The sequence below is a fragment of the Poecilia formosa genome, unplaced genomic scaffold (genome assembly GCF_000485575.1).
Source record: "Poecilia formosa unplaced genomic scaffold, Poecilia_formosa-5.1.2 Scaffold0, whole genome shotgun sequence".
In the NCBI taxonomy this organism is placed as follows: Eukaryota; Metazoa; Chordata; class Actinopteri; order Cyprinodontiformes; family Poeciliidae; genus Poecilia; species Poecilia formosa.
Window position 1 is genome coordinate 1,652,238 of NW_006799939.1, and position 14,447 is coordinate 1,666,684.

The 14,447-nt window shown below is 39.2% G+C and overlaps 2 protein-coding genes across 3 annotated transcripts; both read right to left on the bottom strand.

Annotated features, from left to right (window-relative positions):
* Positions 1-6: 6 nt before the first annotated feature.
* On the bottom strand, positions 7-4,704 carry LOC103155891 (C-C chemokine receptor type 8). Its single transcript, XM_007578154.2, has 4 exons — positions 4,252-4,704; positions 1,586-1,722; positions 1,285-1,457; positions 7-1,068 (listed from the first exon to the last, which is right to left on the bottom strand). The coding sequence occupies exons 2-4, from the start codon at positions 1,716-1,718 to the stop codon at positions 370-372; spliced, it is 1,005 nt and encodes a 334-aa protein (XP_007578216.1). The 5' UTR covers positions 1,719-1,722; positions 4,252-4,704; the 3' UTR covers positions 7-369.
* Positions 4,705-6,132: 1,428 nt separating this feature from the next.
* On the bottom strand, positions 6,133-11,179 carry LOC103156732 (C-C chemokine receptor type 5-like). 2 transcript variants are annotated; one of them, XM_016669308.1, is made up of 3 exons: positions 10,244-11,179; positions 7,642-7,806; positions 6,133-7,554 (listed from the first exon to the last, which is right to left on the bottom strand). In XM_016669308.1, exons 1-3 carry the CDS (start codon positions 10,248-10,250, stop codon positions 6,665-6,667), a joined length of 1,062 nt encoding a protein of 353 aa, XP_016524794.1. In that variant the 5' UTR covers positions 10,251-11,179; the 3' UTR covers positions 6,133-6,664. The 2 variants fall into 2 exon arrangements, with proteins under 2 accessions (XP_016524794.1, XP_007540123.1); XM_007540061.2 differs by lacking the exon at positions 10,244-11,179 and having other exon boundaries at positions 7,642-7,841.
* Between the last annotated feature and the right edge of the window lie 3,268 nt (positions 11,180-14,447).

Below are 14,447 nucleotides of genomic sequence, written 5' to 3' on the forward strand. Positions count from 1 at the left end.
AAGTTTTTTTATCTGCAATTGTACTTCTTGTTAAATGCTGAACAGAACGACAGAAAGACATGGGTTGGTTGGAGTTTGCATTTAAATGTTTCAGGTAGTTCTTGCACACTTTCCGAATGAGTCATCACCTCACATGTGACAAGGAAGAACTTGATACATGCGCCAAAACCTTTGCGAGCCGAAACCGCGTGCCTTCCCCCTCTGCCATAACCACTGCCACCATGCTGTCTTACACACACACACACACACACACGCACACACACCAACACACACACACACACAGGCACGCATCTTTATCTATTTAGTCTCTCGGTGCAGAGAACAAAAATGCACCGCACATCCCGCCTCGATCACAATGATGACCCAGTTTCAATATTCTGATCGTACAGGCGTGTTGGAGGTCTCGTTGTCTGTGGTTTGGCTGGTGGTCTGGTAATGCCAACGGAAATACTTGGAAAGCACTTTGGCCAACGTCTTCCTGAACTTCTCCCCGACGAATGCGTAGATGACTGGATTTACGCAGCAGTGAGACAGAGCGATGATCTCAGCAAAGGTCATGGCTGCATCGATGGCCTGTGACGACTCACAGTTGTTTAGGTATTCAGACATCATTTGCAGTGTCTTCAGGAAGACTACGATGTTGTAGGGCACCCAGCACAGCACAAACAGACACACCACAGTGAAAATCAACTTGATCGCTTTGTCCCTTTTGGAGTTCCTGGATTTGGAGACCACTATGAGGATGTTCACGTAGCAAAAAAGAATGACAGGAAGACAGACAAAAAGGGCCACCACGTTCTCTGTGAAATTTCGCTGCATTTTCCACAACTCTGTGGTTTCCTCCGGGTAGATGGGATGGCACTGGAAGCTTCCATTGTCCGGCGACTCTAAGCTGGCAAAGATCATTTGGGGAGTTGCCAAGATCACAGATGTGACCCAGGTGGTAAAGCTGGCGATGAGTCCGTAGCGAAGGGTCCGTTTTCGCATGGCTGTCACTGCGTGGACGATGGCGAGGTAGCGGTCCACGCTCATCATGGTCACAAAGAATGTCCCGCTGTAGAAACCCAACTGTTTGGAGGGGCAGAAAGGAAGTGCAGTGAGAACAAGATGTGGCAGAATATGAAGCAAAACTGGTTAGACGTTCTGTAATTTACTTAGGGGGTGTTTCGTTGTGTTTTGGATATAAATTTAAATACTGCTTGTTACCATTAAAAAAGTCCTAGTTTCTGAGAACTTTTAACATTTTCTGAATTAAAGAAAAAAAAAATTGAAAAATTATCTCACTTGATAGAACCCAGTAGCCAGTTTGCAAGATGGAAGGCTCTGGGCGATGTGGACCCAGACAGGCAGAGACACAGCCACTAAAAGGTCCGACAGGACCAGGTTTAGCAGGAACACGTCAGTCATAGTCCTTATCTTTGTGTACCGGAGGAGAACCCAGAGAACGATCCCGTTTCCTGTGAAACAAATTGCAATAAAATGTCTTAGCTTTTTAAGGTTAGAGAATCCAAATCAAACAGGTATGTCTACCTAAGATATCATATTCGGGTTTTTTCAGGTTAGACTTTTGTGTGTGTAATCTTACCCATTAGGCCCACGCAGAACAAGATGTAGTAAAGAACAGGGATGAGCGTAGACCCACCGGTGGAGACCCAACTTGTTTCATTGCATTCGAAATCATAGTCATAATATTCGGACTCATCCTCCGTTGCGTTCATAGTGCTGTGTGAGACAGAACAGGAGCTTCGTCAATAAGACATTGAACAGATAATGAAAGATAAAACCCAATCATATTCCTTAACATAAAAAATAAACTGTGAAGCATTTACCTCCTTAAAGTTTGTTTTCTTTTTGCATTTTGTCACACACAAATGTTTTGGATGTGAATATCAGACAATGAGAACCCAAAAAAATACCAAGGTCACTTTCAAATGATGATTACATTCAACAAAAGCTATCCTGTATAACGTGGTAATATATGAAAAAGAATTTATACAATCAGAAAATTATGAATTTACACTTATTAATCTCCTTTCTTTCAAATTGACCTTGATTTCACTAGTCACACACTTGACTAGTGATTACTGACATTGCCATGAAATTAGGAAATTATTCAGCTAGAGCCTGCCTGGTAACAGGAAATAGGCTAAACGATCTCAACAAGCATCTGGTCTTGAAAAGATTCAAGAGCACATAAGAGAAAAAGAAGTTATTGATATCTGCTTGTCAATAAAGGGTTGGAGGTGCAGTGGTGGCTCCGGGGCAAAGCACGACCCACGTACGGAGGCCTTAGTCCTCAAGGCAATAGTCGCAGGTTCGGTTCCCAGCCTGACGACATTTGCCGCATGTCTTCCCTCTCTCTCTTTACCCTCTTTCCTGTCAAGCTACTTTCAAATAAAAGCCACTAGAGTTAACAAAACCTTTAAATAATAAAGAGTTAGATAGCCCTTTGTAAGGCTTTGAGATTCCAGCAAAACGGGGAACAAAAACATATTTTATTGCTCATTGACAGTTCATCAAGAAGGTCATAATATAACCTTGAACTACATTTGAAGGAAAGCAGACATCACCTGCATCAGTTCAAGTATAAGAAAGAAAAAATGCCTTGGGATAGTTCCAAGGCAAGAGGCTCTGCTAAGTTAAAAGAGCATTTACCAAGAAACATCTTGATGATTTGTGAAAACTTTTGTGAATGACTCCTAAAGTAAAATAATAATAAAAAAAGAAACTACTGTTCTGGAGAGCCCTTGTCAAACTTTTAACTTAAATCTGATTGAGATGCTGTGGCATGACCTTAAACAGGACATTCATGTTTGAAAACACTTTACTGTAGCTGAATCAAAACTAATTCAGCAGAGAAGAGTGGGTCCAGATGTAAGATTTATTTCCAGTTATCACAAACTCTTGTTGCTGTCAAGGGCGGCGGAAGACGCCACCCTTGGCTTGGTTTTGCAGCATGTAAAAATTGGTCAGTTGGTTTTGCAGCAAGTAAAATTGTTTGATAATCTAAAAGATGTAAGTGACACAAAAAAGCAAAATCTGAAAAACAGATGTAAGCGGGCAAATAATTTTTTCAGGGTAATGTTATCTTTGATATTCACACTCCTCATTTATCTCTGCAAAATTTTCAAATTTGAATTTATAATGAACAGCAAAGCTACCATTATATCTGATACACCAACTAAACATTGGAAACAGGCAATTCAGAAGTGATCATTTTTTCTTCATTTCAGTGAAAAACATTTTTTCAGTGCGCAACATCTGCCGCTTCCTGTCACCTAACATCCCAGTTTAGTTAAGCCTTCTCTCGAACAAAGAGAGTTTACATCAGACATACTGAACGGAGTTTGTACTTTCATGGTCAAAAGGTAAACAAACAGGCATTTTTATTTTATTGAGTCTCTATGACATTAATAATTGGAATATACTTTCATAGCAAGCCAAAGCAGACAAAATATCCAAACATAATTTTGGACATCTGTACTTACTTTCCCATTGGGTCATTTGACTCCTGATACTCCGTCTTGTGATATCAAAAAATATATGTAAAACTAATTATCTTTGAGTTTTCTGTTAAAATTCCTCTCAGAGATCTTCAAGGCACAACCAGAAGAGACAGCATGCCTCTCTGTTTCACAGAACACCACGTTCTTCCTCACCACCACGAGGACTGGACCCTGTACAGGCTGACACTCAGCTGGGGGGGTAATTTGTATAAGTGTTTTTGGACTTTTCTGCCCTTTTCAGCTGAACTTCAGATACCATCATCATTTCATGAGTCACACTGGAAAGGCCTATCCAGCGCCACTTTTTAGAAGTCGGGTCAGCGGTCGTATAAATCTGAAACAAATTCACTATCACTGAATCTCTTCTAGAGATTCCTACTCCCCTGAATGAGTTGTAGTTACAGAAACACATGTGTAGCACAAACTTCCTACTGTTGTGACCATAATCAAAATCATGTGATCTTATAAACCACATCTCAGACATTTTTCTTTCGCTGTCAACATACCCTGAACCACTCGCTTTGACACTTATGCCGACCCTCACTTCCTGTGGCTGACTTTGCTTACGTGAAAACACAAGCGCGCGCGCACACACACACACACACACTCACAGGTAGGCAGCTCAGCCACAAGCGCACACATAATCAACAACTACGCTATGTGTTCAAGGTGTAGGAGGTGAACGAGAAGAAAGTGTTCCAAATGGCAACTAAAAGTTTAGAAATTGAGATGTTGAGGCACTTACCACACCGGCTGCCAAAGTCGCTGCTGCTGAGCTGCGTGTGTGTGTGTGTTGCTGAGCGGTGCATCAAGATTTCATTGTCATCCTGCCACATGCTTGCAAAGTTTTTGTGACAAATCCTGCAGCAAGGCTCATTTCTGGTAACGTGAACTCTGGGTTTTGTTGTTTCCTCTGCATCGTGTTAAACCTGCACAGAGGTGTCAGTGCGGTATTCTGAGAATTCTCCCTTGATGTGTACAGAAAGAGTTGGAGGGGGCGGAAATGTCTGCTCATGGGGAGCTTTGCTGTTTTCTTTACTCATATCAGAGAGATCTTTGAAGGGTCTTCTCTTTAATCTTTATTCCAAAACAGCAAGCTTTTCATTCAGATTATCGCCTTTGACAGGGATTTGCAGAAATTAACAGTCTTACTACGTAAAAGTTGTACTATGTCTCCCGTAATGCCTGAACTTCTTCGATTTTTTTTTAAATCTTAGTAACCCCAAATTTGTATGTATTTTATTGGGATTTTGCTTGAAAGTCAACACAAAGCTTAAATTGAGAGGCAGCCAGAAGGCCAACGGTATCTCCTGCGTAGCTGCAGACAGCCGTAGCTCGGGAGGGTGAATCTACTACTAGCTGGATGCTCCACAAATTTGGCTTTTAAAAAAGGATGGCTTGAAGAAAGTGATCATTGAAGGAAAGCCACAAGAAGCAGTATTTGTATTGCCACAAAGCATGTAGGGCTCAATATTGATTGGATGAGACAAAAACTGAACCTTTAGGCCTAAACGCAGAACACCATGCCGAGACGAAGCTGCTCCAAAAGCTGCTCCAAAAGCTGCTCGTCCGCCAGTCTCAAAGCTTTCGCAGCCTCTAACATGTTTTCTTTCAGGCTTGGCTAATATGTAGCTCCATCCACCTTCCAATGAGGCCTGACCATGTTCCCTGCATCTGCAGATGGAGATGCAGGGAACATGCATTGGGCATGCATCTGCAGATGCAGGGAACATGGTCAGGCCTCATTGGAAGGTGGATGAAGCTACATATTAGCCAAGCCTGAAAGAAAACAAGAGGCTGCGAAAGCTTTGAGACTGGCGGACGAGAAACACCTACAAGAAGGAACAGTTCCTCTATCCTGTACTCTTCTGATTCATAACCATGCTCTGTCAGATAAAATCAGAACATGTGCTGAGGTTTGCAGTTATAATGTGACAAAATCAGTCAAATCAATCAAATTTTATTTGCATAGCATCTTTCAGCAACAAGGCATTTCAAAGTACTTTACATCATCAAATAAACAAAAGTACAATGTCGTAGAACGCACAGTCGACAATCGAAACATTACATTTTGTCATTGTTGCACATCAGAATGTCGATTAATGTTTCATTGATTATGTTTTCAAAGAAAATAACTTCAGTTTTGTTTCTATTCGACTGAAGAAAGTTTAGGCACATCCACACATTTATCTGTACTAAGGATTTGTTCAGCGCTTGGATGGGTTCAGAGTCACCCGGTGACATTGTAATGTAGATCTTTGTATCACATAGTTACAGTAGATAATCTTATTTCCCGTTATAAGCTGAGCTACTTGAAGGACATATTGTGTGGCAAAATAAAGAAAATATCTGTACACCAAAAAATATCCTGCCATACCTTGTCTTGCGAGAGCCCCACTCGGTGCATGCCTCTTCTCTCGGTTTTACCATCTACCTCAATATATGAAAGTAGCTAACACGATGCAAAAGCTAGCAGATTTTGCTAATCTGGCAGATAAAAGGAGAAAAAAGTCCCACTTGCCTTACAGTCTTCAGATGAGCAATACTCCTACAAAGCAGACTGCCACATCAACTGAGAGAAAGATCACATACTACCTCAAACATTCTCAAGTAAAAAGGTGACAGATTTGAAAACTCTGGAAAGTAATTTTATTATAAAAAAGCATAACATATTACAGCAGACAGGAAAACAATACAACTCTTTTTGATAACTTTTGAAAAATGTCCTACAGATTGTTCAACTGCACAGTAAGCAAAAATTATTCAATGAATGCAAAACACCGTGCAGAGCAGGATGCAAAAGCTCTCTGCTGGAAGACTTTTTTTTTTATTATTATTATTTAGCATCAGCTCACAAAGGTGTGAGGAAGAAATAACAAAACGGTGTTATCTGAAGTGTCTGTGAAGATCTTTGTGGTTGCAAGCCGTTACAAACTGTAAACTTTGTCTGATACCCTTTCTGCATCCAACGTCATAAGGAGGAGGAAGTGTCTTGGTTGAAACAAAATACAAAGGGTTCAAAGGATGTACAGAGATTGTATTGAAGATTAGATACTGATGAATGTTGTCGTCTCAAAGATGAAACCACAACAAGGACACCAAGTGGCATGGAGTGCCTGATTAGTCTCTACCAATAACCAAATGTCCACTTGTACCTCCTACATGATGACAGTGGAGGTGATAGAGGATTTGGACACAACTGAACTTCTCCTGAATGAGCTCTCCGTGTAACTCACTTGGCCAGGTACCCATTTCTTCAGCAACTGCATGGCTCGTCTCATGAACTTTTGCCCCACGAAGGCGTATATGATGGGGTTCAGGCAGCAGTGTGTGAACGCGATTGCCTCGGACACTGCGATCGACACCTTGATGCGCGTCTCCATGCTGCAGCCGCCGGCTAGTAGGTCTTCGGAAAACAGGAACTTCAAGAAGCGGGAAATGTGATACGGCGCCCAGAACAGGAAGAAGACTATCATTATGGAGATGATGAGCTTGACAATTCTATGCCTTTTGGCCGTCCTCATTTTCACCAGGGTGGGGATTATCCTCGAGTAGCAAGCCACCATCACCAGAATGGGAATCAAGAGACCCAGAATATTTGTAGCAAACAGATCGTAGTAGACCCAGCCTTGACTGTCCGGACTGTAAGAACAGCTTTGAGTTTCGCTGTCATTTCCTAACTTTGTAAAGATGAAGGTTGGCAGAGACACGCACACGCTCACGATCCAAATCAACGCAATCAGAGAAAAGCACGCCTTCGTTGTGCGATACCGTGCCACCTTGTGAGCGTACATGATAACCACGTAGCGGTCCAGCGTCATGACAACCATGAAGAAGATGCTGCTGAAGAAGCCAGTGTTGTGGGAGCAGGACAGGAAACGACACATAAAGTCACCGAAGGTCCAATTGCCAACCATAGCGTAGTGACTGTAGAATGGGAGCGTGAGGAGGAAGATGAGATCAGAGAAGGCCAAGTTGAAGAGACACATGTCAGTCATGTTGGTCTGGTTGCGGTGTTTCACTAGGACACAGACGACCAGGCCATTTCCTTTCAAACAGAAAGAGATCAACATGTTAGTTCCTGGCAGAATTGTTTGTAGTAGGAGTGTCTTTGGAGCTTTATTTATACACTTACCTAAGAAGCCCAGGATGAATACCAAAGTGTAGATGGTCACCAGAAACCCCTTACTAAATGTCTCCATATCACCCAGCTCACATGGATTAAAGTTTTCGGGGTTATCGTCGTCGTTATAGCCTGAATAATCAGGCGTCGTGAATGTGAGGTGCTCTTCAGTGACATCTGCAAATAGAGATTTTTTATTAAACATCAATCTCAATGTCAGTTCATTCAAACGTTATTGCAAGAATATTCATCCAAGAGAAGCCGGTTTTCAATTTAAAGAAACAAAATATGTGGCTTGTATTACCATTCTCAACTAATGAGAATGCTAATACTCAGCTTATCCTCCAAACTGAGCCATACATTTCTACAAATTAAGAAATTTGCAATATGTTGTCAATTGGTGGTACTGGTTTGTAGACATTTGACCAAATTAGTTTAATTTGGTCAAACATAATAATAATAATTAATTATAATAATTATATAATTATAATTGATTTAACTTTTTTCTTTTTTTTTTTTTTTGCATTGTTAAAATGTTAATCTGTCCTAACTTTGCCCCTGTTTAAATCAAAAATACTTTCTTTGCATGCAAAGCATGTCTACAACACTTAGGATAAAGATACACCAGTCAGTCTGCTGGAGATCACAATCATCCATCCATTTTGTTTACACCCTTGTCCCTTAATGGGGTCGGGAGGGTTGCTGGTGCCTATCTCCAGCTAACGTTCCGGGCGAGAGGCAGGGTACACACTGGACAGGTCACCGGTCTGTCGCAGGGCAACACAGAGACAGACAGGACACACAACCATGCACACACACACTCGCACCTAGGGGCAATTTGGAGAGGCAAATTAACCTGACAGTCATGTTTTTGGATTGTGGGAGGAAGCCAGAGTACCCAGAGAAAACCCATGCATGCACAGGGAGAACATGCAAACTCCATGCAAAAAGGCCGGGGCTGGGAATTGAACCCAGAACCTTCTTGCTGCAAGGCAACAGCTCTACCAACTGCACCACTGTGCAGCCTGAGATCAGAATCAGATGATCTTAAAAAAAGATTCAGATTGTTCCTGTTTTCTAGATGCGGTGAACTTTAGGTGCCCACTATTTTTGGTCTATGAGCACTTTAAACTGCAGGAAGTACGTCAATGTGGCTTTGAAGTAATAACAAAAAAAAAAAAAAAAGAATATAACACCGGTACAAGCACCGGAATATAAGAAATAGGAATAGTATCTTTAATATAATTTAATGTCCTTAGAAAAAAAATACAAGAACTGGTCAGGATCATAATCTCAACAATAACAGGAAATCGGTGCATTTCTAAATTTGGGTCTTAGTTCTGCTTAGTAAACTTCAGTTCTTAGCTTAATTCTGCAGATAGAAATAAATAAGGCCTGGAGCCAGTTTTAGCCTTAGGCCGATGTTCAAAGCTTGAGATATTGTTTTAAAGCCTAAAACCACTTTAGACATCTCCAGGGTTTTATATCAACTGTTTTCCTTGACCTGTATGATGCTCTTTATTCTTCAGTGCTTCTAAAAACTTCTGATGCCTTCAGGCAACAGCTGTTTTTTTTTTGTTTTTTTTACTGAGGTTAAACACACATGTGGATTGTGGACTCCTTATTAATTAGGTGACTGAATGCAATTGCACTGCAATGCACTAGATTTTATTTGGGGTCAAAAAATAAATACAACGGGGTTAACACATTTCAGATTTTTTATGCTAACATTTTTAAGATCAGCGTGTTGTTTTCTTTTCACTTCATAGTTACAAACTACTTTTGTTGGTCTAACACAAAAACACATAAAGTGCAATAAATTCTGTGGGTTTAATGTGACAAAATTCTAAAACCTTAAAGCGTTATGAACTCTTTTGCAGGGTACCAAACAAATCCGGATACAATGATGTGCTCAGGTCACCTCAAAGATGTAGTTTCATTTAACATCAGAGGCCAGTAGCATACGTTTTAAAGAATTTTTATTGAAGAAGAAGCACAAAGTCCTAGCCTGGTCCAAACATCTATCTGCTTAAACTGCTGACATCCTGGAGGCAAACTTCTGAAACAGTTCATAATGAAACCTTTTACGCCATCTGCTGGTTATTGCAGATAACGCATTCAAAGGCAAGAACATGAGGATACTGTTCCACGTCATTTTATTTCACCACATACCTTTGTATTGTTTTTCACGCATGTGATTCATGTGGTGTGAATTGTACACATAGGGTCCATAGGTTTCTGTACGCTCATCTGTTCTGTATTATTTTACAAAATCCAAACAAACAAGTCCCGTTTAATGGAAAAATGACTTCTAAAGATGGAGAATATTCAGTAATTTCGTTTATTTATTTTTATTATGAATTATTCTGAATTTATTTAAGCCCAACTGAAAATATTTATTGCATTGTATTGTACTCAAAACTTAAATTTTTGTACTCAAAACTTAGGTTCTGAGTACAATACGAAATACAATTCAAAGGTTTTGCACTAGCAGGAGTCAAGATTAAAACTTCTAAAAAATAAACATATGTAGAGGTAAATAAATAAAATTAATTTAAAAAGTAAAAAAAAAAAAAAACTCCACAGTTATTTCTATTTGTTGAAATGCACTTACTTGACATGGTGATGTCTCTGTGATAACCTTCTTCAATCAGATAAAATCCAAATTCGCTTATGAGGTGCGCCTGCCTCTAGATGACTGCGATTGTGATGCTCTGAAGCGAGCAGAGAGGATGAACTGCCTCCGAACCAGCACAGCCTTAATGTGACTAGAAACAGTGAGAAACTGAAGTGCAGATGTTGTTTCCTGTTCGTCCCTGGGCGAGATCTTTATCTGCGCCCTTCTGACAACAACCTGGCAGAAAATAGAACTCAATGACTTGTAAAACAAGTGAGAAAATGTGCCAGATGCTGACAAACACGCCAAAGCTTTTTGACATGCACGTTATACCTGCTGATTTTGATTTAAAAGCTCTTTGTCTTGCGGGGTTTAGTGATGATGGAACAAAGGGGGACAGTGTTATTTGCATAGCAAGTAAATGTGACCAAGCTTGTACCGGATAGTTTCTTGTCTTTATATCAACAGTATATCTTTTACGATCATTCTGTCTCAAAAATCAGTTTTCAGGCCATTTTATTATTCGGCAAAAACACAGTTTATTAAGTTCTATAAATATATATCTTCTCTCGTGACATGCGAACTGTCTTCATATGTTTGTTCCTCTTTCTGCTTTTATAAATGTCACTTTTGGGTTTCATTTGTATGCAGCTATAGAGCCACCGTTTTTGTCTTTGTTTTACTTATTAGAAGCAGTCGAAGGGACAGACTGAACTGAAACAAGGACAAAGTTTCAGTGGTCGACACGCAAAATATCTTTCAAAATTACACATTCTGAGAATAGTTTGTAGAGTCATGTGTGGTCAACTTCGGTACTGATTTACAGATGCTTGACCAAATTACTTTAAGAATTGTCCAACCTGCTTTTGTTGGATAACACTTTCAGGCATTTTTATTTAACGAACATTTTTTTTTTTACATTGTTAAAATGTTAGTCTGTTTTTTTTTTTTTTTGGGGGGGGGGGCTGCCTCTGCTTAAAATCAAAATACTTTTCTGGCTTGCAAAGCATGTCAACAAGATTTAGGGTAGAGATACACCAGTCAGTCTGCTAGAGATCAGAATAAAAAAAAAAAAAGAGTCAGATTGTTCCTGTTTGATCTTTAAATTTCCACTACTTTTGGTCTATGAACACTTCAATCTGCAGGAAATACTTCAAAATGGCCTTTAAGGTAATATGAAAAAAGCATGCGTGTATAGTTAAGGGAACCCCTTACTTATTGGAAAAACAGAGTTAATCTATTTAATGTCACTTCATGTTCTTAGAAAAAAAAATACAAGAACTGGTTAACATCATAATTTCAAGTATTATAGGAAATTGGTACATTTCTAATTTTGGGTGTTTGTTGTGCTGAGCAAACATCAGTTCTTTGCTTAATTCTGCACACGAAGCAGATAAAAATAAAAAAGGCCTGCAGGGAAGTTTTAGTCTAGAACATTTAGATTACATACACAAAATTGCCTTCAAAAAATGCCTTCATTTATTTGGAGGTTAAATGATAGTATCATATTAGTCATCAGTTTCTCCTTCGGGGTTTTGATCTGTTTCTCTCTTTTTTGTCCTTCATATGTCATACAATCAGTAATTTTTTTAACCATGTCAGACCATATTGTACTTGCTAAAAGGTTTTAGATGGTTTCCTGCTTCAACCAAACTGATTTAAGTTTATGGTGGACACACTTTCAGATTGAAAAAATGTAAAATTCAATACAAACTTACTAAATTATTATTATCATTATTATGAAATTCAACCTTAGGTTACATACAAATTGGGGCCGATTTTGCGACATCGAAAACAAAACGGAACATCGTGCCCTCATGACCCATGGTTTGGGGAAACTACTCGTTTATTTTGTGTTTTAACGGTGACCTCTAGTGGTGGAAAAATATAGTGCAACTATGTGTTGGTATGAAAATCGCCTGTGCGGGCATAGGGCTCTTTGCACCTACGGCGTTGACGTCACATCTCCAGGAGCTAATGCGGCTCACTTTTTTCCGCTTTGAGTTACCATGACTGCTAGAAAAGACTAAGTCCTATTTTTGATGCAAAAAAAGTAATACTATGAACATTGTTGTCTTCCTAATATAATGGGCTTTTAAGTTTTCATTAATTTCCAAGCGATCCTGAATTAAGAAAATGATGGCTTGTAAATATCTGTCGCTACCAGTTAAAGCTAATGCCGCACAAGAAAAAGTTTGCAGCCTTCACTTCACTCCGGATCAGCCTAAAACTACCGGGGAGACGGATGGTAAATAAAGGAGCCTCCCTGAGTTATTTCCATGGAATCACTTCTGTATTCAGCATGAAAGAATTTATGGGAACGAGAGAGCAGACCAGAGCCAGACAGCCGAGCAACTGATCCGCCTGAAAACACCGCTGTAAACACCGTCCTATCTGAGCTCTTCACAAGAAACATGCAAAGGTAATAAAACGAAATAACACGGAGACATGAAGCAACACGGTTATATTTTTCTAAAAGCAGCAACTTTGAACCTGAAGAGCTGAACCAGATCGCTGACACCAGAGCTGCGCTACTGTTAAAACTATGAGGCTTGTTGAGCTTCGTCAGGCTTTGGAAGCTAAAAAGCCCGAACCGTAACCCCATTAGTCTCTGACACTAACGACTTGAAAATAAGATAAATACATTGTCCGTTAGAATGTTTAGATACTTAAATAGCACATTTTTACAAGAACAATGTCCAAGAATATTGCCTACTAGCATAAGCTAAGGTTAATGTTAGCCACAAAGATTAAGTAAAACTCACCTTCGTATCAGTAAATGTATAACGAGGCGTACATCTTAAAATCTTTCTCCAACTGACTTGTTGGGGCTTCGGATCGATGTACAAACCTTGGCCAAGTCCTGTAAGTACCTAGTGTAAAATTATATTTTATTGGATCGGAAACAATCCAGCCGCTTTTCCCCGAACGCGGAAGCTGAGGTGCAAAGAGTCCAGTTGGCAAGGGGTTTCTCGGAACCCATGGATAATTCACTCAAGAGACTCAAAAAACTACAAAAATGCCTAATTGGCGGTAAATCCAACTCCTGCGAGCTATTTTTGCGCCTCCGCCCTCCAGCTGGCGCTCATTGAATTCCCGATGAGAATGATTGGCGTAAGATGTGCTGACGAAGGCGGGTTTAGAAGAACTGCGCCAAGTTGCCAACAGAGAAACAAAAGCTAATTAGCAGGCCTTCAGAATAAAATTGTTGATTTGGGGGTTGCACATGTTTAGCAGAAATTACAAAACCCTGGTGAAGAAAAGCTAGTTGGAACAACTTGCGTAAAAATAAATGTTCCCAAATACAAACCTATTTACAACAGTTTGCTTAAAATTTTCACATAGCACAAATTGAGTCTCTGAAACAATTGTTTAGTTTGAATGCTTGGTGATTGTTTTATACCCCAACTCTTTTTTTTATTATTTCTCCACAACTTTATTCCTGCTAATGTAATTAGTTGTACTGTTTTTTATTTAGGGTGTCAAGAGTAAAGTGGGCTAAATACAAATAAGTCTTATTTTTAAGATTTTTTTTTTTTTTTTTAAATATCACCACTAGAAGATGTACCATTCACCGAATGGACTTTCTGTAAATGTTAAAGATCTTTTCATTTCTCTTAAAGGCATTTCACTTCCTTTTTTTTTTATTAACAAATTTCCTGCTCAAAGGAAAAAAAATTCTCACTAAAAAGTGGGTCAAAATACTGCCTTTTTAAAAGTACAATTAAAAGTAAATAACGTCCATTATTTAAGTTTAATGGACATATTCAATTAACACCAGTAGCGTTATGATTCATAGATGTCCTTAGTTTGATTTATGTTTCTATTTTGATCAGGTAGTGTTTATTTTTTTATAGCTCACCATTCTCTCTATACTTTTTCTCTTGTGTCAGTTCATGTGTTCTCATTGTTGTTCTGTGGATTTGTTTCTTTAGATGTTACGTTCAACCTGCAACGCCACGGCCACATATGGCTGGAAATAAATTATTACAAAAAGTGTTTTCATCTGCTTCAAAGCTATTTTGTAATCATTTCTTATTGGCATTACTTTATTCATTAGTCTTCAGAATTTGCACATACCTCTTTATTATTTGTCTTTATGGTGACATCATTGTTATGTATTAAATCAGATATGATGTTGAGATACTCAGTATTTAAATAGCCTTTTTTTTCTTTACAGAATACTTTCAAAGAACACTGC